Source organism: Schistocerca serialis, chromosome 2 (assembly GCF_023864345.2).
Source record: "Schistocerca serialis cubense isolate TAMUIC-IGC-003099 chromosome 2, iqSchSeri2.2, whole genome shotgun sequence".
NCBI lineage: Eukaryota > Metazoa > Arthropoda > Insecta > Orthoptera > Acrididae > Schistocerca > Schistocerca serialis.
In genome coordinates, this window is record NC_064639.1 from 814,084,699 (window position 1) to 814,111,533 (window position 26,835).

At 45.2% G+C, this 26,835-nt stretch overlaps 1 protein-coding gene across 1 annotated transcript in view; it reads right to left on the minus strand.

The window, feature by feature from the left end:
• The window catches only part of LOC126458053 (FERM, ARHGEF and pleckstrin domain-containing protein 1), a 761,742-nt gene that overhangs the window by 277,664 nt on the left and 457,243 nt on the right, over positions 1-26,835 (minus strand). The window contains exon 3 of the mRNA XM_050094851.1: positions 1,708-1,812. Within this exon, the coding sequence (XP_049950808.1) occupies positions 1,708-1,812 (105 nt within the window). The remainder of the gene's footprint in view (positions 1-1,707; positions 1,813-26,835) is intronic.

Consider the following 26,835-nt stretch of genomic DNA (forward strand, 5'->3'; position numbering starts at 1 on the left):
TGGAATTGTTTCTGTATGTGTTAAATACAGTGTTCTGTCCCAGAGCCTACTTCATTTTTCTTCTTAAAGTTTGCATATTTCTTGTAGTGATCCGTAAGCCTATTTTTTACAAAGCTTAACTTCTGATTTTACGTAGATAATGTCTCGATTGCAGTTACAATGTTATCATATAATTGTGTTATTGTAAACAAAAGATGAAACACCGCATCAATTTCTTCAGCTGTCGCACCTTTCAACCGAAGACCACGTACCACCCTGTCAATTTCTAAGAAACGCCCACTCAGTTTGTGCTTGAGTGACCATCAATTGCAATAACTGTATACTTGGAAGTAGCTGATCAGCAATGCTTTTTCTTTCAAAATGGTGTTGCACAATATTTTCCACATTCGAAACGCGCTGCTGCAGTCTTTCATGTATTCCAGGCAGCTGCCCGCAATTCGTTCTACTGTTGAATGACTATTTTTATCACATCTCGTGAGATTTTTGTGTTGCTCGTCTTTCTCAGTAAATTTCTTTTCCGCGTCACTTCACTTGTTCTGCAGTGAGATCCGACAAATTTAATTCGTCCAGCATATCTTGCATTAGAAATTTCCAGTTTCCAAAACTGTTTCCATACAAAAGTAGAACTCAATATTTGCTTTCGTATTCTAACGTTCCAGGCTGACAAACCAAAAATATAAAAACACTTGCATAATAGTTACGTTTTAAGCTTCCAAAGATTTACTTCCCTCCTCTGGGCACATGAGATGATGAACAAAGACAGATTGAAAGAACAATATGGTTGACACACTATCGAACACGTACATATATATTCACTGTACAGAAAAAGTCAGATTCTCCATACCTTAATGACATCAGTAACCCAGAACAGTGTGTACATAATACCTTCGTAGCTGATTGACAGGACCTGGGAAATGTAAAACGGCTTCTTCAGCCATACATATTGCTGCTTGCGACAGACACAATATACTGTAATGTGACTCGCTCACACGAAGATTCTTACTTCTTTAGACCCGAGGAATCATCCATAATGATTGTTAAAATAATTTAGGAAAACACTGTATAATCAACTAAATTTTCATTAAGAATTTTAAAAATTGGACGTAAGCTTAAAACACTTTTACATTCCTGTTAAAAAGAGGATTGCACAAAGACATCCGAGCAAACTAAAGCAGAGGAGATGGATACATTGTATTTATTACCCTGTTCACACAGTCAGTTAAACAACAAGGGAGACAGGAATAACCAATGAGCTCCCTAATGAAACAGTCCAGCATTCATATTAAATGATCGCGGGAAATCCTTAAATGAAATCATCAGACAAGGAACTGAATCTCATTAATTGCGAATGATAAACCTGTTACTTAACCATCATGTCACTGTGCAAGATGTACGGGTGAATAAATGAGGACACGTTTGATTCAAAATTTCTCACCCTGAATATGAAATAGTTTGGCTCTGTTATTAAATTTGAATTGTAATATACGGACAGTTAGGTAAAGACTATGACGTAAACAGTACAACGTGTCTGTAACACTACTACATAAAGAAAAATCAAGTAAATCAGTTGTCAAATCTGATCGAACATTGCATATCTGTTCTTTCACACGCAAATTATCACTTTCGTATAGTTTACAAATCCGCAATTAATATCACAATAAACGACAGCACGAAAAATGGAATGGTGTGTTGTGCTTGTTTACTTACCTTTGTGGTATTTGCATCCTGATACTCGAGACCAAAGTAGTCAGCTTCTAAAAGATGTAGCTGTTTACAGACTTGATCAAATAGCACTCTCCCCAATGCTTTGGCCTGGAAGAAAAGAAAAATGCTTGAGAATTCGCTACTCATTTGTAGTTTCTAACAGTATTAACACATTTTCATCAACACACTAAGTCGACTCTTGCAAACCAGTCTTTTTTTCAACGGCTACGTAAATAAACAAAAAGAAGGCCTACATACAATATGTGATCAAAAGTATCCTGACAGCCCCCAAAACATACGGTTTTCATATTAGGTGCATTGTGCTGCCACCTACTGCCACGTACTCCATATGGACTTCGTACGTGGTCAGGTGATTGGGTGTCTTTGTGTCATACGTCTGTACACGAGATTTCCACACTCCTAAACATCCCTAGGTCCATTGTTTCCTATGTGATAGCGAAGGGGAAACGTGAAGTGACACGTACAGCACAAAGGCGTACAGGCTTGTACGCTTTTGATGAGTGACAAGAGACCGCAGACAGTTGAGGGGGGTCGTAATGTGTAATAGGCAGACATCTATCCAGACCATCACACAGGATCTACTGCAAGTACTTTGACAGCCAGGCGGGAGGTGAGAAAACTTGGATTTCATGGTCGAGCAGCTGCTCATAAGCCACATATCACGCCGGTAAATGCCAAACGACGCCTCGCTTGGAGTAAGGAGCGCAAACATGGGACGATTGAGCAGTGGAAAAACGTTGTGTGGAGTGACGAATCACGGTACACGATGTGGTGATCCGATGGCGGAGTGTGGGTATGGCGAATGCTCGGAGAACGTCATCTGCCAGTGTGTGTAGTGCCAACAGTAAAATTCGGCGGCGGTGGTGTTACGGTGTGTTTCATGGAGGAAGCTTACACCCCTTGTTGTTTTGCGTGGCACTATCACAGCACAGGCCTACATTAATGTTTTAAACACCGTCTTGTTTCCCACTGTTGAAGAGCATTTCGGGGATGGCGATTGCATCTTTCACCACGGTAGAGCACCTGTTTATAATGCACGGTCTGTGGCGGAGTGGTTACACAAAGATAACATCCCTTTAATGGACTGGCCTGGAGAGAGTCCTGACCTGAATCCTATAGAACACCACCTTTGGGATGGTTTTGGAACGCCGACTTCGTGCCAGGCCTCACCGACCGACAACGATACCTCTCCTCAGTGCAGCACTCCATGAAGAGTGGGCTGCCATTCCCCAAGAAACCTTCCAGCACCACACTGAACGTATGCCTGCGAGGATGGAAGCTGTCATCAAGGCTAAGGGTTGGCCAACACCATATTGAATTCCAGTATTACCGATGGAGGGCTCCACGAACTTGCAAGTCATTTCAGACACGTGTCCGGATAATTTTGATCACATAGTGTATGTGGAATTTTCTGCCAGGAACACCCGTAAATATATTTTTAGGTCATGCTGAAAACAATTTTTTTTGGACTTTGCGATGGCATGTCTAAAACAGTCATATCCTTAATCGTTTAATAGATGACGCATTAATCCTGTTTGATGACATTCTTGATGAAGCTAACAGATGTTACCAACGGTTCAGTACATCACACAAGGATATCAGTTTCAGCACGGAGCATGAGAACAACAGGACTATTATTTCCTTGGATCAGAAAACGGAAGGGGTGCCTACAGGTCCAATGTATCCCAGACATCCGCTACATCTGATTACATTATTTCACAACAGTTCTTGCCCTCCACGGTCCCATAAAGAAGCGAATTTCCTGCCATCGAGTGACAGGATAATCAAATATCTTTTAAGTGAAGCGAATATTAATACTGAATTACACGCATTGAAAATGCTAGTATCCAACAATGGCTTTGACTCAATATTAGTAATTAGGTTAGGCGCCAAGAAACTGAGGGAACAGATCAAGAACAGAGATCAGATCACATTAGATAGGAGCGAACAAAAAAATTAGTTTATAGTTTTACCATACAGGGTTTACATTTCCGATAAGATACGTTGTGTGTCTCGGAAAACTGGGCTGCAAATTGTCTTCAGAACAGAGAACGCAGTAGGATGACGCATTATACACAACATCGATAAGAGTCAGGCATACAACTAGTTCAGAGTACATAAAACATCATGTACAGAATGTGATAACTTTTATGTTGTGCAAACCAGGAGAACTTCAAAACAAGATTTAGAGAATATGTTCATGTTACTGAATCACAACCCTCAGCTTTGAGTGTTCATAACAGAGCGCAAGCAATATGTTAATGGCATCACTGAAAGCATCACCGTTCCTCAGAAGAGAGAAAAATGTAAATTATTGATTGGCATAAAATAAATAGTGATACACGCTCACATGACGAAACGCTCGGACAACGTATTTTATGCACAGAGATGCGATGTATGTACGGAGATTCAGCAATATTGTAACCAAATAATTTCAGATTAATCTTTTCTTCGTTTTTCTGCAAGCAAAACTGACTAAATTTGACAATATATATTGGTTCAATCTTACAGTTGACAACCTCGTTATACAGCAGACATAGATTTTGCTGCATTACGTTCATCTTGCTCACTGTGCTGTTCGAGGCAGTTAACATCAGTTTTATCTCTTCATATATTTTACCTTTATCTACCTAATATAGTCTACCATTATATACAATCTGCACGAGCACGGCATTCGATATATCTACTGAGTGTGTTTCACAGATATAGTTACGATATCGGAGATAACAAGAGACCTGTATTAGGCCAATAAGCCTCCGCCCTGATCACAAGTTCCATGTTTTAATATCCTGACTGTAATAGCCAATACGGCCAATAATTGTAGCCTTTTAGAGTCTGACAGCTATAGCTTGTACACGCGACAACCTCTGTATCACAGGGGTAAGACAGATAACTGACCCTTTTATGATCACATAGACACGATTATATTTTAAATATCCATGGAAGTTGTAAGACAGGTAAGGGCCCTATCGCGATTACACAGACATGATCCGCGAGGTTCTGTGTTTTCTAGATCCACATTAGCTTGTGTTACGGTAACTGAAACCCTTGCCAAATATCATTTTATGAAGTGAATGTTCATAATAGTTCGGAATTACACTGAGCATTCTTTGGAGATCTTGGCAAGTACCAGCGAGCCACCAGAAACAGTATCGGGTTTGTATATAGCGTTTCTTATAGTTTAGGGTGAATGACAAACAATTGTGGGACCGTGATTCGCTGGGCGGAAGCAAAATAGGGTACCGGTCGGACGCTTGTCTCATAAGTCGCGACCACATCGGACTCGCCGCGCACAAACGCGCAGCGCAGACCAGGGTCGAACCACGCAGAATGGAAGTGTTCGTAGGTGGCGCGCGTCAATAAAAATGGGAAACGAGAAACGTTGCCCAGAGCCACGCGCGGTTGAACCATTACTTTTCAGGTCCCACGAGAAATACGACCCCCTTCCCCCCCCCACACACACGCACAAAGAACTTGTCAAGTCACACTAGTCGCCTTGGCCGCTATACTTCGCAAACGCTCTGTGCCGTGCAGGGCCCAGGAGAAATCAATGTCAATGACAAATTACCCACTGAAGGCTTTAACTTTGTCATGTGCTATCGACAGCTCGCATGCATTTAAACACGCAGTTAACAACTGTTAACTTCGTCTGAAATAGTTCCTCTCTCCTCGCTGGAGACCGCTGCTACTACTCATGCGGCCTGCAGTATCACGTGCTGTGACGTAAGCGCCGCGGCCTGTCTTTCTCGTGGGCCTCGTTTTCTTTCATGTATCATCACTGCGCGGAACTTGTTCATTGTTGTACAGAGCGGCGCGCTTTGACGTCCAAACCGGACGCGCCGAGCTCCGACGACCTCTTTTCTCGGTTTTGTGCGACGCGGTCGACATGGACGCGGCTTTCCACCACAAGAACACATTTGAGGTGCTGCTCTTTGCATTTGTGGTAGAGTCTGCGCAGGATAAGGTGGCTGATGCGAAGTGACCAATTTTCGTCCAAAGCGCTGGGCGAGTTCATTCGTTTGTTCAGAAGGGGAGGCCGCCAGTGTTTGCCACCCTTCAGCCGGTCGGCGACGACAGAATCGAGGCTCACGTCGTGCAGTCTTCCTCAAACGATTTTATGGAAACTATTCGGTAACAAAGGATCATTTCTGGGTTAATTAAAGCTTTATATGCCAGGTTCAAGATTATGCGACCATCATTCCGTTAATGGGCATAGTTCTTGTGATGTCTATTTAAAACTAAAGGACACTGCAAGAAATTCGAAAAAGTATTGCTTCATGTGAAATTTAGCTAACATACTGAATTGTTCTTCAGACTTACGAGGAGGTCTCAATCTGTCACCAATCTCGAGAAAACTGGTCTGATATAGATTTCATTTGCGTTCGCACGGCGCCAGCGATAAAACCAGATGAAATATCCGCAAGACTCCTCATATTTCATAAACGATTTCAGATATCTACAAGAGATTTTGGCAAATGATAGCACGCAAAGAGGAGACTATTTTGCCATATGTTTATCATGCAGAACTTCCTTATCTAACATGTTATTCCGCTAACTACATACTTTTTCGATGAAATAATGTAATTCTCCAGGGCTATCGATAGTTAGTGAAATGAGATATGCTATGAATTTGGGAGAAACATAATTGAAGAGATTATGCGCTTACAGAATAAGATTTTCACCCTGCAGCGGAGTGTGCGCTGATATGAAACTTCGTGGCAAATGAAAACTGTGTGCCAGGCTGAGACTCGAACTCGGGACCTTTGCCTTTCGCGGGCAAGTGCTCTACCAACTGAGCTACCCATGTACGACTCACGCCCCGTCCTCACAGCTTTACTTCTGCCAGTACCTCGTCTCAAACCTTCCAAACTTTGCAGAAGCTTTCCTGCGAACCTTGCAGAACTAGCACTCCTGAAAGAAAGGATATTGCGGAGACATGGCTTAGCCACAGCCTGGGGGATGTTTCCAGAATGAGATTTTCACTTTGCAGCGGAGTGTACGCTGATATGAAAAATCTTTCTCGAAAGTAAAAATTCGCCGAGCACTCGAAATCACGTACAACCTTTTCGACTGTCAACAATAAAGTAAATGTTCAAAACAGTTGAAAATGCAAACATACATCACGGCCATTGTACCAACAGGATAAAAAATTTTTTGAAAATCGGATGAATAAAGCCTGCGAACTTAAGAAATTCGCGACACTTCTTGATCACACCTCGTATAGTCCTATGTCACAGGCATCAATTTGTTCCTGAGTTTCTGAACGCGTTTTATGCTAATAATGCACCTTCCTAGAGACCTGCAGCAACCAGTAATACTATTTTCCTGTGCTTCTAATATTGCCTTTAAGTTCTGTCGAACTGCTTCAGCATACATTGCAAAAACTACGAATAATAATATGATTGCAACAGTACAAAAAAATATTTCTGAGAGCACTACCACGTATTGTGGTAGTTGGTTAAGCGCGAAACGTATGCTTGTCAGGTACATATACAGAAATGACCTGGTCATACTGCAACTGCATAAACATAAGTATAAACACAAAATCGACACTAGGTCCAGGAAATGGTCGTTCATTCTCAACATAAGCACATGTAACACGTACAATTACTGAAAACAGTCACAACTGTTAAATATCTAGGAGTGTGCGTCCGAAGTGATTTAAAGTTGAACGACCCTGCAAACTTAATTACACGAAAGGTAGACGTCAGACTAAGACTCACCGAAAGAATCCTAAAAAACAAAAATCCAATTTATCTACAGAAGGTTGTAGCTATCTTACATCTTGTTCTGCTACTGCTGCTGAGACAAGCGGAAGAAATCTTGTGACTACTTTGCCCGCATAATATTCTCTTCTTTATCGCTTCCTTGATAACGCGTAAAATGATTTAATGAAATGAAGTAGTTCACACTAATGTTTTGTAATACTCTTCAATTTTATTTGTATATATGGTACAAAGACGCGAGCGCGCCTCAATTTGCGACCGCTCTATTCCACAACCACCAGAGGAACACAAATTAGGTTTACTTACTTCGGTTATTTTGAGAGAAACGAAAATAAGACTGCGGTGCGAATTAAATTGTTCATGTGATCGAATACTCTATACTACGCAATACTTTACACGACAAAGTACAATGAAATCAATATCTAAAATCACAAATGTAAACAGAAAGTGCAACGGTATCGCTCATACAATTTCAGTTGTAGACTCTTACAAGAGATACCTGGTGCATCAAGGAGGGGTCTACTGTGAAAATTCCGATTCCGCACGTTACAATTAGAGTCAAGCAACATACTACTTGTTCCTGCATTCACTTCGGGAAACCACCATGACAGAAAAATCAGACGTTTCCAAACTCACACGAAGCCTTAACGACAATCCCGTGCACCATTCGCAAAAGGGAACAAGAAAGAGGGTAAATTAGAATTTTGTGGTAAGTTCCTACAGGAACAAACTGCTAAGGTCATCGGTCCCCGCCGGCCGGAGTGGCCGTGCGGTTCTAGGAGCTACAGTCTGGAACCGAGCGACCGCTACGGTTGCAGGTTCGAATCCTGTGTCGGGCATGGATGTGTGTGATGTCCTTAGGTTAGTTAGGTTTAATTAGTTCTAAGTTCTAGGCGACTGATAACCTCAGAAGTTAAGTCGCATAGTGCTCAGAGCCATCTGAACCATTTTGAACCATCGGTTCCTTGGCTTGCACACTAATTAGCCTAAGTTAAACTAACTTAACGCTAAGAACGATACACACACCCATGCCCGAGGGAGGATTCGAACCTTCGACGGGAGGAGCCGCGCGAACCGTATAACAAGACGCCCTACACCGCGCGGCTACCCCGCGCAGCAGGAAAGAGGGAAACGATAGTGCTACTCCTTGTACTCTTCGTAGCCCCTCGTCAAGTGGATTGTGAAGTAAGCATGGGTGTGGGTGAATAGCAATGTGAAGTAAGCATGGATGTGGGTGAACAGCAAATTTCCAAAGATATATTCTTCTTCTTCTCCTCCACCTCCTCCTCCTCATCCTGAGATTAAGCTTTCAAGCCTGTTCTCTCTTCACAAATCCGTATTCATCATCCAATATTTGAAAAGCCTTTTATTGTCCATCATTTGCATATGCTTATATTAGATGCCGCTTTCGTTTATTTTCTCCTGGACTATCTTCGCCTCTACTTCTTGCCGTATTATTTCAGTTTTTATTCGTCCTGTTCTAAGGATAGTCTCTTGTTCTTAGAAATTTCATTTCGGTGCGCTGTATACGACTTAATATTTCATTTTTACGCCTTACTTACAAAATTGTATTCTCGTCTCTTGCCGGGTAGGGTTCTAGAGCGTGTTACAGTTACTATACCACGTATTACGTTCGCATCTGGACAGTTTTGTTTCAAGATCTTTATTACAAACACGTCCAATTAGACAACCCAAATACGCTCTACGAGCAAGTCTTCTAGAACAAGTTTACTTTGGGGGCTGCCTCATTGCCACAACATGCCATTAGCTTTGTTTTAGATTTAGAAGTTTTACGTCATATTCCTGGTATTAAGTTACTGAAATAATATTCACGCAGTAACCTGTCTGCTGATTTTTGAATTATTAAGATGTCGTGTGCTTACAGTAAAATATTTAAAACTATTTGTTTTGATATTTTGATTCTTATGGGATCAAATTACATCCAGTTATGTATGTCACCATTTATATCAACTTAGTAGCTAATACACTTCTGTTGTAAAAGCTTCAGCTATCATTTCTTCAGCCTTTGTCCTTCTCAATTAATGAATATCAGTTTCCACATTTTGGGAAAAGAATTCACCTTTACAGTTGATATCATTGGTCATCATGAAATTTTGTGCACTATAATCAAGATACGAGGGACAGTAATAAAGTTTCACCACCATTCGAAAAGATACATTTATATAATTAAGTCTTTGAAACTTTCGGGCAGATTAAAACTGTATACCGGGTCGAGACTGGAACTCGGGACCTTTGCCTTTCGTGGGCGAGTTTTCTACCGACTGAACTATCCAAGCACGACTCACGACCCGTCCTCATAGCTTTAATTCGGTCGGTACCTCATCTCGTAACTTCCAAACCTCGCAGGAGCTCTTTTGCGAACCTTGCAAATTTAGCTCTCCTGGAAGAAAGGATATTGCGGAGAGATGGCTTAGCCACAGCCTGGGGGATGCTTCCAGAATGTGAGGTTTGGAAAGTAGGAGACGAGGTACTGGCGGATTTAGAGCTGTGAGGACGGATCGTGAGTTGGGCGTGGGTAGCTCAGTCGGTAGAGCACTTGACCGCGAAGGGCAAAGGTCCCGAGTTCGAGTTTCGGTCCGGCACACAGTTTTAATCTGCTAGGAAGTCTTATATCAGCGCACACTCCGCTGCAGAGTGAGTTTCACTCTGGAATTATTATTTGCAGGTACATACCGGGTGATTCAAAACGAAAGAGCAGATTTCAGTTGTTTATTACAGTCAAACAGTCAAATTATAAAAGCTAGAAACATATTGAGTGTGTCACTGGATACAGGAAGGTTCAAAGTTTTCTCAAAGTGGTGCTGCTGTTTTTTTGTAGTAACATGGCGACTAAATCACAGGAGAAAACATACTGTGTGTTGGAATTTGTGCGAAGTCAATCCATTGTTCACGTGTAACGTCGATTCAGCAAGAAGCCGCCTCTGCACAAGCAGACTGCATAAAAAGTTCTTGGAGGTTGGTTTCAAATGCAAAGGCAAAAGCACTGGTCGGCCATGCAAGTCTGACGAAAATGTCGAGAATATCCGAGATGCGTTCACACGGAGCCCTCGACAGTGCAGAAGACGGGCAGGCTAGGAACTTCAACTTCCTCAAACAACGGTATGGCGTGCTCTGAAACGACGCCTGCATATGAAGCTTCACAAGTTGTAGTTACTGCAGCAATTGCGTTCCAGCGATCATAACAGAAGGTACGAATTTTGCATTTCAATTCCCCATGATATGACACGGACACTTTTTCCGAACGACTCATCTCTTCGGACGAATCGACGTTTCTTCTACTGGGTAAAGTAAATCGCCATAATGTAACAACTTAGGGGTCACAAGATCCAGGCGTCGTCGGCGAACATGAAGGAGACTCACGGAAAATGAATGCGTTTTGTACCGTTTCTATGTACGAAGTTTATGGACCTTTTTATTTTTTTGCGGAGAACACAGTAACAGGAATGTCATATTTGGACATGCTGCAACACTGGTTGTTTCTTGAACTTCACGGAGATTCCAATGATTTCATTTTTAGCATGGCGGCGCTTCGTCTCACTTTCACCTCGAGGTGCGGCGTTATCGTAATAGCGCCATCCCACGACGTTGGATTCGAAGAGGTGGAAAACAAGATCTTGTTCACTGCTTTTGGCTTCCCAGATAACCAGACCTCACACCTTGCGATTTGTTTCTAGGGTTATGTAAAAGACTGAGGCTTTGCCCCACCTATGGCCGTTGCTCTTCAAGAGCTGAGAAAATAAATTGTTGAAATTGTCGATTTAATAAACAACGACCTGTTGATTCTTATGTGGAATGGAATACACTGCCGTTTCGATGTTTCTCGAGTAAAGCGTGGTGGTCACGTCGAGTGTGTGGTAAAGGATCCGTGCGAACATAGAAATTGGAACCTTTCTCTATCCAGTGACATGCGCACTGTGTTTCTATCTTTCATAGTTTATCGGTATTAAACAATTGAAATATGTTCTTTTTATTAAACACCTTTTATATCCTCTCCTGGTACACAATGAAGTCTCTGCACCACAGCACCATAGCACGCCGCTACTGGAGAAAAAAAAAATGGATTCCGCAGTGATGGTTTTACCCGTTTTTTGGCTCCTGTAATTATGTACTGTGGTGCTGTGAGGCGGAAATTTCAATATGTGCCACAATTGGATCGACACACCTGCAAATTAACAAAGAATTAATCATGTAACTTTCCTTTGTCGAGGTGCTAATTAAAAGTTTATGAGTGCCTATTTTTCAGTCACCGGCTAATTTCCGTGGTCCGTGGGTCATTGTGTGGCTTTAAAAAAAAAAAAAAAAAAAAAAAAAAAAAAAAAAAAAAAAAAAAATTGCTTTTCCGTGAATTCGTGTTGTTGTATGAAACGAAAAAGTTGACGTCACCTAGCTCCACTATTACTCACCTTCACAACTGAAGCCATCCTACTTTTCTGGACACGTTAACAGCTCACGGAAGTACAGGATTTGAAATTGGCTGGCAGCGGAAAATGAGGTGGTATTCGGCAGGCTATCTGACGGACGGGTCACTCGCTGCCTCTCGAATAACAGACGGGGCCGATGCGCTCTCTCCAGATGCCAATACCACCGCACCCCACCCCGTATTGGCTTTCAGCGCATCGGCGGTAGCGTCTCCGGACGCCCGGTTCTCTCGGGAAGATCGTGGCACAAATCCGAGGAGCCCGATCCCACCTCAAATCCAGGCTTAGGTCGCCCGATGCTGCTGCTGTTATTGGCTGCGCACATCGGTGAGTGGACCTCGGATATCCTTCTCCTGATTATTGTTCGGGTATAGGGAGCAGCGGCACGAGTCTCCTCCCTGACGGCTTTTCAGAATGGTGGCAGACGCGATTTACGGAGAATAACATTTCGTCTGATTTCTATCAACACTGTCTTATACTTGAGGGAGCACTTGCGCGGATGAGAAACAGGCGTGGCGGTCATCTCTGAAACAACCGGTTTTCGGTTATATCGTTATTTTTCAACTCCAGTGTAACCCGAGAGCTAAAATCGCTCAAAATAACCGGTACTGAAATAACGGATTTTTCTTTTTTTATTCTTATTATTTCCTGTATTAAACTTAGAAATCGAACAAAGATTGAAAAATATTTGACTGCCTCAGTTTCAAGACACACATAATCAAAATGTTAAATTAAAAAGCAAAATAAAAGAAAAACTCAGTCCATCCACAATTTACTGCTTTTCCTTAAAGTGATAAGTGGTTGAATACTGCAAAAACATCACCACTGATTTTAATTTTTTGAAACTTTGGTCAAAAATCATAGTGTAATCGAGGATCGTGTCACTATTTGAGCACGACGCACAGCCAGTTCCAGTGGATGAAAACTCAGGTTAGAGAACTGTGTCCGCGTGTTAATTTGTCCGATTTCAAGGGCTACAAATAGATAAAGGCGTGTTATGTAGACACAGTCAACAGATCTGTTACTTTCTATCTTTATCGTAAACTATGAATAGAAGGCCTGCTCGGGGAGGAGGTTTTTTATGAATAAATAGTTAATTTTTAATCTTCGTTGATCCATTATGGATCGTGGAACGACGGCTGTTATGAACTTCTTGATGCAATAATTTACCAACAGCCGTATGATATGTAGAAGTTTATTTTACTTTATGAACTCCTAAAAAAAAAAAAAAAAAAAAATATCAAATGGCTCTGAGCACTATGGGACTTAACTTCTAAGGTCATCAGTACCCTAGAACTTAGAACTACTTAAACATAACTAACCCAAGGACATCACACACATCCATGCCCGAGGCAGGATTCGAACCTGCGACCGTAGCGGTCGCGCGGTTCCAGACTGTAGCGCCTAGAACCGCTCGGCCACCCCGGCCGGCTCATAAACTTCTACAAATCATACGGACGTTGGTAAATTATTGCATCAAGAAGTTAATTTTTAAGTTCTCCCCTTATGTGATGAAGCCTAAAGGCCATTTTCCCCTTTGTCAGCTGCAATGGACAGATTAGCCGACTTCACAACACTCCCACGTTGATAAGGAAAGAAGCACTGAGCACAAGGAGGCAAAAGCCTTCCAGTCAGGCGGCTGAAAAATTGCCAGGAGCTTCCAGCTAAAACTGCCATACGGCTCCACCTTCTATCCGAATAGAATGAGTAAATATGTTTGTAAGAGCACCTCCTCTTAGGGTTACATCTACTATGGTGATCATTACAGGAACCGGACGAAGACCAGGTCGAGTTAGAAATACGTGTACATCCTAAAATAATAAGTTCAAAGATATCTTAAAAATAAATACCCATCACAATGTAACTAATATAAAGTATAGCTCGATATTACTTTGTCTACTTTAGTTACTACGACAAAAAATGCTGTTGTTTCTTGTCTTTTTTTCTACAGTGACCGTCCTCAAAACAACAAATTAACAAATTTAGATATCTACATCAGGTTTTGTTGTATGATAGAGTAATATTACACATTGCATCTAATAATTTAAGTAGAACTTCTTACTGTCGTTTGATTTCCTTTGTCCTCAAATTTACTTGCTCGTTTTTGAGTGTTGACGGAGGATCTGTTTTTAACTTTGTGCATTCGGCTGTTTCTGAAGTTTAAAGGATTATTATCCTATACTTATGACTTCGTTCCCATAATGTCAGAGTAGCAACTAGTGTTACTCTAACCTGACAGGTCCCATGTGCGCTTAGATCGCATGTTCATCAATTTTTTTTCTATGAATGATGTCTTTAGCAGCTAATATCATTATTTTGAGTGTTCTGTCATTGTCTTCGTGTATTTTTGTCCTAGTATGAGTGCGCTGTTTTTTTTTTTTTTTTTTTTTTTTTTTTTTTTGTGGTTTTAGGGCGCACAACTTCAATGGTCATTAGCGCCCTGACTACTCTAAGAATGCACCGCGAGGCACAAGTTGACCACAACAACTAAAAGGGAAAACACGATAAAAGACAGACTGACAGGCATAGGATTAAAAAACAGCATCATCAAATGTCCTTAGCGAGGTTTGTCAAATTGATAAAACGAAGAACACGAGCAGCTGCTCGTGGGTCATCCGCTAAAATGGCATCGAAAGTATTTGGCAGGTTAAGATCGAGGCGCAGTGTGTTAAGATCTGGACAGGACATTAAAATGTGTCTAACCGTCAGCAAGTGCCCACATGGGCAGAACGGCGCCGGCGCAGCCGTCAGCAGATGGCGATGGCTGAACCGGCAGTGTCCAATTCTTAACGGGGCTAAAACGACCTCCTCCCGCCGAGAAGGGCGTGAGGAGGACGTCCAAGCCACGGGAAGAGGTTTTAAGGCCCGAAGCTTGTTGTCGGTAAGTGCAGCCCAATCGGCATGCCACAGAGATAAGATGCGCCGACAAATCACCCTGCTAAAATCGGACGAAGGGACACAACAAGAAGCTGTCCGAGGCTGGAGGACTGCAGCCTTGGCCGCGGCATCTGCAGCTTCGTTCCCAGGGATACCGACATGGCCAGGAACCCACATAAAGCTAACTGGAGAACCGACGTCCACCAGCTGCTGAAGAGAGCGTTGGATCCGGTGTACGAAAGGGTGAACCGGGTACGGATCACTGAGGCTCTGGATGGCGCTCAGGGAATCTGAGCAGATGACATAAGCAGAATGTCGGTGGCGGCAGATGTAAAGAACAGCCTGGTAGAGGGCAAAGAGCTCAGCTGTGAAGACCGAACAATGGCCATGGAGCCGGTATTTGAAACTTTGTGCCTCGACAATAAAGGAACACCCGACCCCGTCATTGGTCTTAGAGCCATCTGTATAAATGAAAGTCATGTCGATGAACTTCGAACGAAGTTCCAAAAAACGGGAGTGGTAGACCGAACCGGGAGTGACCTCTTTTGGGAGCGAGCTGAGGTCAAGGTGAACGCGGACCTGAGCCTGGAGCCACGGTGGCGTGCGGCTCTCGCCCACTCGAAAGGTTGCAGGGAGGGAAAAAGTAAGGTGTTGAAGGAGGCGACGAAAGCGAACGCCAGGGGGTAGCAGGGCAGAGACATACAACCCGTATTGACGGTCATGAGAGTCGTCAAAAAAGGAACGATAAGACGGATGGTCGGGCATTGACAGTAGCCGACAGGCATACCGACAAAGCAGTATATCGCGCCGGTAGGTGAGTGGCAATTCGCCAGCGTCAGCATGAAGACTCTCTACGGGACTGGTATAAAATGCTCCGATCGCAAGTCGTAAACCCCGATGTTGTATGGAGTTGAGGCGGCGTAAGATGGATGGCCGTGCAGAGGAGTATACGAAGCTCCCATAATCCAGCTTGGAGCGGACGATCGACCGATATAGACGAAGTAGGACGGTTCGATCCGCTCCCCACGACAGACCACTGAGAACACGGAGGACATTTAAAGAACGGGTACAACGGGCGGCCAAATATGACACATGTGGAGACCAGCTAAGTTTCCTGTCAAATGTAAGGCCTAAAAATTTGGTTGTCTCCACGATTGGGAGAGCAACGGGACCGAGTCTTAAGGACGGTGGGAGAAACTCTTTGTATCGCCAGAAGTTAATACAGACCGTCTTCTCGGCAGAAAAACGGAAGCCATTGGCGACACTCCAGGAGTAAAGACGGTCAAGAGAACGCTGAAGACAGCGCTCCAGGACACGTGTACACTGCGCGCTGCAATAGATGGTAAAATCGTCCACGAAAAGGGAGCCTGATACATCAGCTGGGAGGCAATCCATTATTGGATTGATCGCGATGGCGAAGAGAGCGACGCTCAAAACTGAGCCCTGTGGCACCCCATTCTCCTGGCGAAAGGTGTCGGACAGGACAGAACCCACACGTACCCTGAACTGTCGATCCATTAAAAAGGAACGAATAAAAAGAGGGAGGCGACCGCGAAGGCCCCATGTATGCATGGTGCGGAGGATGCCCGCCTTCCAACAGGTGTCGTAAGCCTTCTCCAAATCAAAGAACACAGCCGCGGTCGGGCGCTTCCGCAAGAAGTTATTCATAATGAAGGTCGACAAGGTAACCAGATGGTCAACAGCAGAGCGGCGCCTACGAAATCCACATTGTACATTGGTAAGTAGGCGTCGAGACTCGAGCAGCCAAACCAATCGAGAGTTAACCATTCGCTCCATCACTTTACAGACACAGCTGGTAAGCGAGATAGGTCGATAACTGGAAGGCAAGTGCTTGTCCTTCCCCGGCTTAGGAATCGGGACAACAATAGACTCGCGCCAGCATGCGGGAACATGTCCCTCAATCCAGATGCGATTGTATGTACGAAGAAGAAAGCCTTTACCCGCAGGAGAAAGGTTCTTCAGCATCTGAATATGAATAGAATCTGGCCCTGGAGCAGAGGACCGTGATCGGCCAAGTGCGTTTTCGAGTTCCCGCATGGTGAATGGGGCATTATAACTTTCACAATTCGAGGAGCGGAAGTTAAGTGGCCTAGCCTCCTCTGCCTGTTTGCGGGGGAGGAAGGCAGGGTGGTAATGAGCGGAGCTCGAAACCTCTGCGAAAAAGCGGCCGAAGGCATTGGAGACAGCCTCAGGGGCCACAAGGACGTTATTCGCGACCTTCAAGCCAGAAACTGGTGAGTGGACCTTAGTGCCAGATAGCCGGCGCAGGCTACCCCAGACAACAGAAGAAGGAGTAAAACTGTTGAAGGTGCTTGTGAAAGCAGCCCAGCTGGCTTTCTTGCTTTCTTTGATAATACGACGACACTGAGCACGTAATCGTTTATAATTGATACAATTCGCCACTGTAGGGTGGCGTTTAAAAGTGCGTAAAGCACGTCGACGAGCACGTAAAGCGTCTCTACATGCTGCGGTCCACCAGGGGACCGGTACGCGACGTGGAGAAGAAGGAGGGTGAGGGATGGAATATTCAGCAGCAGCGAGAATGACTTCCGTGAGGTGTGCGACCTGACGATCGCAGCTTGTAAAGGTTTGATCCTGAAAGGTCGCCCTGGAAGAGAAGAGCCCCCAGTCTGCCTTGGAGATGGTCCAATTAGAGAAGCACGGAGAGGGGGTATGCTGCAGGAGATGGATAACACACGGGAAGTGGTCGCTCGAATATGTATCAGAAAGTGCATACCACTCAAACCGGCGTGCAAGTTGGGGAGTACATATAGAGAGGTCTAAATGGGAATAGGTGTGAGATGTGTCCGAAAGAAAAGTAGGGGCGCCAGTATTGAGGCAGACAAGATCGAGCTGGTTGAAGAGGTCTGCTAACAAGGAGCCCCTCGGGCAGGATGCTGGAGAGCCCCAAAGGGGATGGTGGGCATTGAAGTCTCCAGTTAACAAAAATGGTGCAGGTAGCTGAGCAATAAGTTGCATCACGTCTGCCCAGGTAACGGCAGATGACGATGGAGTGTAAACGGTACAAAAGGAAAACGTAAAAGTGGGGAGAGTAATGCGGATGGCAACTGCCTGCAGGCCGGTGTGCAACGTGATGGGATCGTAGTAAATATCATCCCGGACCAGCAACATAACCCCTCCATGAGCTGGGATACCTACCACAGGGGGTAGGTCAAAACGCACAGAGGTGTAGTGTGCCAAGGCAATTTGATCGCATGGGCGTAGCTTCGTTTCCTGGAGGGCTACGACAAGCGGACGGTGCAAGCGGAGCAGCAACTTCAAGTCCTCTCGGTTGGAGCGAATGCTGCGAATATTCCAGTGAATAAGTGCCATCGTAAGAAAAGAAAGATGAGAGAAGTGGTCACCTCGAAGGCCGCTTAGGGCCTGGCTTCGAGCGAGCACTGCCGCCGCTATCAGTAGGCGGACAGTCATCGTCCATTGGGTCTATATGGTCATCGGCCATCTCGGGAGGATGGCCGGGAGGGGGAGCGTCCTCCGCCAGTGAACGGCCAGATGTACGGCGACCAGCGGTGCGGCCAGGCGAAACGGATGACGGCCTGGGGCGGCAGCCGCTGGGTGGCGCAAGAGAAGAAATGCGCCGTGGCGGGGAAGGAGAACTGTGCTTCCTATGCGCCTTTTTGGAAGGACGTGTAGTGGAAGTACCGGTCGAAGGCTGTGAGGTCGAGGTACGGAGGAAGTCTGCACGGGATGGTTCCTTCTTGAAGGCCCGTGCATCTGACTTCGGTGTCTTCGTCTTAGCAGAAGCTGAAGAAGGTGCTCGTGTCTGTGGGGTGATGGGAGGAAGAGGAGACGTCGACCGCGCGATCTTAGCACTGGCCGAACGGACGACCGTGGTGCTGAAGGTCAGATCGCATGTCTGGGTTGCTACCTCCCGGGTAGTGCGAGGAGAGGTGAGGACAGTACTGTATTTCCCCGCTGGGAGCAGCGTGGGCTTCCTACTAGCCAATAGCTTGCGAGCAGCCGAGGTGGACACTTTCTCTTTGACCCGAATTTCCTGGATACAGCGTTCTTCCTTATAGACAGGACAGTCGCGGGAGGATGCTGCATGGTCACCCTGACAGTTCACACAACGAGGAGACGGAGGTGGACAGTCACCCTCATGGGCATCCCTGCCACAGGTGACACATTTAGCCGCATTGGAACAAGACTGTCGAGTGTGATTGAAACGCTGACACTGGTAGCAGCTGGTAGGGGCGAACAGAAATAACCTCGTAGCCCGCCTTGATGCGCGATGGCAGCTTAACACTATCGAAGGTCAAGAAAATTGTCCGGGTCGGTACAAGGTCATTGTTGACCTTTTTCATGACCCTATGGACAGCCGTCACGCCCTGCTCAGCGAGGAATGATTGAAGCTCCTCGTCAGTCAATCCGTCGAGGGAGCCAGTATAGACCACACCACGAGACGAATTCAAAGTTCGGTGGGCCTCCACCCGGACAGGGAACGTGTACAGGAGGGTGGCCCGAAGCAGTTTTTGTGCCTGAAAGGCATTCTCAGTTTCTAGTAATAAGGTGCCGTTACGCAACCTGGTACAGGATTTGACAGATCCGGCTATGGCATCTACGCCCTTCTGAATAACGAAAGGGTTGACAGAGGAAAAATCCTTTCCGTCCTCAGTTCGAGAAACTACGAGGAACTGTGGGGCAGGCGGTAGTACTTTTGTCACTGTTGGCTGGTCACGTTTCCGTTTTTGGGTCGAAGTCGAAAGAGATGGAGTAGAATCCATTGCGGAGGAATCCCCCATGATTGCCAGCGTCTCCGATGGCGCGCTCCTTCCTTGTGGGGACCCTCTCAGAGGGCACTCCCGCCTTAGGTGAATGTTTACACCTCAGGTCACACCTCCCGAGAAACAGACGGAGGGACCAATCGGCATGGTCAGAAGGTATCAGCTCAGGCAATCACCCCTCCCCGGGCCTGGCCTTTACCAGGGGGTACGCGCGTGCCTTACATGTCTACCCAGGGCGGGGACTTACGCGTTACCCCGTCACCGGCTACGCGTGCGAACGCGTGGGTCGGCCTTCAGGCACGCACAGGGAGGAAGGAAGAAGAGGAAAAAGAAGAGAGAGAGGGAGAAAGAGGACAGACTGTCTCAAACGCCGAGGCGGAGACCAGAGAAGGCAAGGAGAAGAAGGCAATGAGAAAGCAAGGGGAAGAAGGCAATAAGAAGGCAAGGAGAAGAAGGCAATGAGAAGGCAAGGAGAAGAAGGCAATGAGAAGGCAAGGAGAAAAAGGCAATGAGAAGGCAAGGAGAAGGCAAGGGAAAGAGTAAGGAAGACAGTGAGGTGGAGAAGAGCAAAGAAAGGAACCAACAAAAGGAAGGAAGAAACGAGAAGTGAAAAAACCAAAAGGACCACGATGATAGGTCGTGGAACCGTCCGTCTCCGGACGCAGGCGCGAACTACCCCCGTGAGGGGGATGGACTCCTTTTAGTCGCCTCTTACGACAGGCAGGAATACCGCGAGCCTATTCTAATCCCCGGACCCGCAGGGGGGAGAGTGCGCTGTTGGTTGACCTCAGGTGGTGACGCAGTTCTTAGGGCACTTGGACTCAGTATGAACGAGCGGGCTCTAAATCCGTTCGGTTATTCTAAATTTTGCTTGCTGTTGTCTCAAATCACTTCAGCCATCTCCTGTTCTTAATCTTTTTAAGCAAATGGAGCACTGTACTTCACTGATACTGTACTTTGTAAAATACTTCCAGATTCTAATGCCCGATGACAACAGCGCAAAACTAACACAGAGACCAAATGAAGGAAGTCTCACACACTGCATGTATACGCGTAACCATCCAACAGGCCATGCCACATAGTAACAGATGCATTATTGGCATAAAAGTTTTCTGGGTATGGTACGCTTCATAATGTATAAAACTATTGCTTCTCCAGCAGCAGTAGTTTTATGCATTATGACGCGGTACCATATTCAGAAAATTTTTTACGTCGACTGACTCTGGCCGCGGAAGCCTACGCAATTATAGATGCATTATTGACTTGACAATGCTGTAACAATTCTTATGCCATGTGTCTGTTGCTTGTTTCTGTCAGCATTCTTATTAAAATAACACTGATCGCTTTAGCCATTTTCTATAATAACGCGATACATCAAAGCAATTGAAATTTAACGAATAAAAATTACTCGTTTGAAAAAAAGTTTATTGAAAGCCAAAAAATTTCAGCACTGCTTTACTTGAACCGATTATTAGCAAAAAATAAAGAAAACACCTGTCATAACCAAGGCCAAACAAATATCGAAAAATACCCGTTATTCACAAGTACAACAGAGGTATCGGTTTCCATCGGTCTGTCTTTCCCCTCCCTATTGATAATCTGGTCGAAAAGAGCGTTCTAAAGAAAATGGTACACGATCGCGAGCGAACAGCATACGGTAATGCAAGATTGTAGGTGCTCGATCGCAAATTCTCGAATGAAGTTCAGGTGCTTTCCGCTGCGGCGCTCGCATAGACGTGAACAGGTTCGTGATCCATCAGAAATACGGGCCCCGCCATATTTAGCGAACCCTGGGCTCCGTGCAGGATCCATGGGAAATCAATATGTCAATGAAAAGGTATCCATTGAAGGTCTTAACTCTGTCATGTGCTATCGAGGGTTTGCACACATCTAGACACGCAGTTAAGAATTATTAACTTTGTCTGAAATAGTTACTCACTGCTGGCACTCGTAAGACCAGCAGTGCGAGTCGAGGCCCACGAAAAAGACAGGCAGTGGCGTGTACGTGACACTGCAGGTCCTAACGAGTGTCAGCACCCGCTTTCGGCGAGGAGCGAGTAACTATTTCAGACGAGTTTAATAATTCTCGACTGCGTGTTTAAGTGCATGAAAGTTCCCGATGACACACGACAAAATTAAGACCTTTAGTTGGTACCTTTTCAATTAAATAGTGATTCCTCGTGGGCCCTGCACGGAGCCGAGCATTCGCGAAGTGTGGCGTCAAGCCGACTAGTTTGTTGCAGTGAATGTGGCGTCAGAGCACATCGCCCCCCTCCCCGGAATTTACGGGAATTAGGTGACTCGGATGTGCAGACAAATGACCTACCAAGGCCTCATTGCTTCCATGCCACGACGCGTCGCCGCTGTTATCCGTGCCAGAGATGGGCATACCGGCTATTAGGTACGTGGTCACAATGTTCTGGCTGATCAATGTATGAGCCACATGATGCGGTTTGAGACCTCCTCCCCCTTCTGTTATCTTCGCGATGCTATTCGTTCGACTTGTAGAGCTATTACTATAATTTTATCAAGAGAAATGGCGGCCTTTAAACACAATATAGTACGTCTATGATGCTATAACACAAACTGCAGAGTGAACAACGCGAGGTTTGCTCCTCAGAGATGGCTACACAGCAAGGCCTTTTTGCCGCCATTAACAAGGGTCACGAACGTATTGGAGGAGATGTGACTTTTTTCCAGACTGAAGAACCTGCTGGCAAATCTTCTGTTTTACAATTCCAAAGCCACTGGGTAGTCGACGACGACGTCAATAGAGACGGAACACTAGGTCGGATTGGGCACAAATGGGAAGAGAAATCGGTCGTGTCCGTTTAAAAGGACCATAGCGACATATGACTTTGGGAAAACACAGAAACTTTGAGTTTGGATCGTTGTTTGGGTGAACCTCAGTCCTCGTGAATGCGAATCCAACGTCGTAACCACTATGCTCTTAACTGTTATTGTACGTAACAGCTTTTCTCTTTCAATTTATCTTGTTTGCTACTACTGCCCCCGTACTGGAAACGATATGTTTTGCAATTCGCTGTTTGGCTGATGAGTAATATGTTCCCTTCCCATCGAAACGTCTGATAGGCAGTACCAATGTCGGCCTGCAAGAGTAAAAGGATGGATGGAAGATTAAGAGTTTAAGGTTCCATCTACAGAGATATCGTTAGAGACTAAGCACAAGTCGTATGGGGATGGATGGGGGAAAGAAATCCTCCGAGCCATTTCAAACAAATCATCCCCGCATTTGGTAAATCTTGAAAACTCTATACCTGGAAAGGCGAACAGAGATTTGAACGGCTGCCATCCCTAAAGTAAGTCCACAGTCCACCTACAACTGCGCGAACTCATTCGGTCCTACAAGAGTAAGTGTCCCATCTGACCACACATGGTCTTTTAAGAGTAGTCGCCCTTCTGTAACTGTCCAATCTTTCCACTTATAATGTACTCACTATTCCGCGTGTTTCTCCCATTTTATGCGTCCTTGTAGCTCGTTTCAAAAGGATAGGGAGCTAACCCAGAATTTGAAAAACAGAGTGCAAAGATCTATGGTAATTTCATCCATGACAGTACTAACTGACCTTGAATCCGAATTGTCAAGTTCGCTTTGTGCTATTCTCATTGCCGGCTGCAGGGGGCTCCCATCTTGGGAGTATGTGGGTGGCAACCACACGGGCCCTTAGCTAAGCCTGGCATTACTTCCACTTACTTGTGTCAGGCTTCCCCTGTTTCCTTTCCTATCCGGCCCCCCTCGGCCAACTCTTGGTTTCTTCGACCCCAACGGTATTAGGTTTCCGAGGCCCAAGGGTGTCTTTCACTTTCCTCTCTAGTATCTATTATCTACCCTTCGACCCAACGGCGAAGCGAGCGGAAGAAGAATCTTATATCCCAGGTTCTCAACGATCGTGGAGGCGGAAGAGGTCATGCCAGACGAACTGGCTGTAAAGGCGCCGCTCAGCCATCATTGAGCTCGCGGCAGTTCTGGTACCTGAAGTCACATGTCATATACATATGTGCCGTGATGAATTGTTCCCGAATCATAGTGCGTGGGTCACTTCCTCGCAAGCTGTAATCCACCTTAAACAAATTCACGCAAATGGCAATTTCTCCTGTCATTTTCTATAAAGACCAATGGCGATGGGATAAGGACAATGGTAGCAGGCTCCGAGTAAGGCTGGAAGCTACTAGTCTGGACCTGCACATTGGCGGCAGGTGTGTGATGGTCGCCTTCCTGAGAACCCGTGTGACTACTCGGGAATCCCGTCCTGCATCTGCGACTGGGCAGGCCTATTTAGGATGACCGCTGCCGACCCTGAATGGGGAAGGCCCTAGAAAATGTGGGCTAAACATCGTAAGTCACACTTGAACCGGGCTGGGAATCCGCACCCAGTAGGTCACTCCTTATACTGCGGACGTAAACAAAAGAAGAACGAAATGATTATGACAATAGGGACATGGAATGTCAGGACCCTCCTGGACGTGAACAATTACAGGCCAGACAGAAGAACCGCTCTTATCACCCAAGAACTAGCCCGGATAGATATAGACATAGCTGCCTTGAGTGAGACAAGACTCTCAGGTGAAGGACACATTAGTGAAAGATCTTCGACTTACATCTGTCTCAATTAATGAAAGACTGATGACTCTTACCCATTGGTTCAGACAGATTCATCACCTTCGTCTCTGCATATGCTCCTACTTTAGACAGTGATGAAGACACAAAGAATCAGTTCTACCACCAACTGAACAGTACTCTCTCTAAAATACCCATTCAAGATAAATTAAAATTACTTGGTGATTTCAATGCCAGAGTGGGAAGGGACAACCGTTTTTGGAGAGACGTCATGGGTAAACAAGGGGTGGGAAACTGCAATGCAGATGGGCTGTTACTTCTTGGTCTATGTGCTGAGCACGAGCTTTTCATCTCCAATACCCAATTCCGTTTGCGTAACCGCTATAAGACCACATGGATGCACCCACGCTCCAAACATTGGCATCTTATAGACTACGTTATTACGCGACAGCGTGACAAGAAAGACATTTTCATCACAAAAACAGCACTAAACATCGATGAGTGCTGGACTGACCATAGACTTTTAGTCAGCCGTTTTAGAGTACCAAAGTATCGCAAGCCACGATCCCACTTTTCAAACCCACCACGCAGAAAATTCAACATAAGCAACCTGAACGACAAAAATGTTCGCTCACACTTCCAATACATACTGTCTGAACAACTTAACAAAGCTCCAGCAACCACAGATGACGTCGAACAAGAATGGACCACATTAAAGAACATCATCAAAGAAACTACTGAGAATGTTGTTGGTTTTAGTGAACGGAAAAGAAGTGACTGGGTTGATGACAACCATGGAGAAATCCAAGCCATCATCAATGCAAAGCGGGATGCTTACTTATCCCTTGCTCAAGATCCGTCCCGCGCAGAAAAGAAAGCACACTTTCAAGAATTCAAGCAGAAATGTCAAAGTGAAATACGAGTAATCAAGAACAAATGGTGGCAACAGAAAGCCACAGAACTCCAAAATCTTTACTATGCAAGGAACCTACGTGGCTTCTACGCTGGTATTAAAGAGCTGTATGGACCTATCCGCTCCTCATCAGGAACACTGAAAGCTGCTGACAACTCCACCATTCTTACTGAAAGTCAGGACATCTGAATGGCTCTGAGCACTATGGGACTCAACTGCTGAGGTCATTAGTCCCCTAGAACTTAGAACTAGTTAAACCTAACTAACCTAAGGACATCACAAACACCCATGCCCGAGGCAGGATTCGAACCTGCGACCGTAGCGGTCTTGCGGTTCCAGACTGCAGCGCCTTTAACCGCACGGCTACTTCGGCCGGCTCAGGACATCTTAAATCGTTGGAAAGAGCACTTCAGCTCACTGTTAAATCGCCCTTCTAATGCCGCTGGAGATTTTCTCAAAAATGTCCCACAGCACCCTCCAAAACCCTGGATGGCTGATCCTCCAACTTTTCAAGAATTTTGCAAGGCACTCAAGAGTGTGAAACCTGGGAAGGCTCCTGGACCTGACAGCATCCCGATGGAGCTTATTGAGGGTGGCGGCTTGCCTCTAAAAACTAGACTCTTCTCACTCATTCTATTAATGTGGGAAACCCGCAAGGTACCAGCTGACTTGAAGAACTCCACAATTGTCACCATCTTCAAGAAGGGCGACAGAAGCGTCTGTGGTAACTACCGGGGAATATCTCTACTCTCTGTCACTGGCAAAACTTTTGCAAGAATCCTTTTAAATCGCCTCCAGACACTTTCAGAGACTATACTACCTGAGTCTCAATACGGGTTTCGACCTTCAAGAGGGACAATTGACATGATTTTCTGTGCACGACAACTACAGCAGAAGTGCAGAGAACAGCAAAAGCCTTTACTGCTTGTTTTCTACGATCTAGAAAAGGCCTTTGATACAGTTCCCAGAGAAGCCATGTGGATGGTATTAAAACGCTTCGGCTGCCCTGAACATTTTGTTGACCTGATTGAAGCTCTCCACGATGATATGACTGGACAGGTCCTCTGCCAGAATGAAACGACTGGTGAATTCCCAATAACAAGTGGGCTTAAACGAGGATGCGTTCTTGCACCAACATTATTTGCACTGTATCTGGCAGCTACGCTTTACGAGACAACCGTAAACAATGCAGGAATAGAACTAAAGTACAGGTTTGATGGAGGATTATTCAACCAGTCCAGACTCCATTCAAAAAGGTTCACCAGTACCACTCGTGTGACAGAGCTGCAGTATGCTGATGACAATGCTTCTCCAGCTCATTCACCTGCAGAGTTGCAGCTGTCAGTTGATTCCTTCAGCAGGGCATACGAACGATTTGGTCTCTCCATCAATATTCCAAAGACAAAGGTGATGGCGCAGCCAACTCCTGGCTCCTCCGTTCCTGACTTCAGCATATCCATTTATGATAAACCCTTGGAACAAGTGGACCATTTCCTCCATCTGGGAAGCATACTGTCATCTAACTGCTCATCTGGAAAAGATGTGGAGAATAGCTTACGTGCTGCCCATGTAGCATTTGGACGTTTTACAAAGCGTGTCTTCCTGAATAAAGACCTAACACTGTACACCAAACTGATGATGTACAAAGCTGTAGTCATTTCCACCCTGCTATATGGTTGCGAAACCTGGACGTTATATCGCTGCGATCTGAAGAAACTAGAACGCTTCAACCAACAGAAGCTAAGATATATCATGAACCTGAAATGGGATGACTTCATATCCAACACGGCTGTTCTTGAGAAAGCAAAAA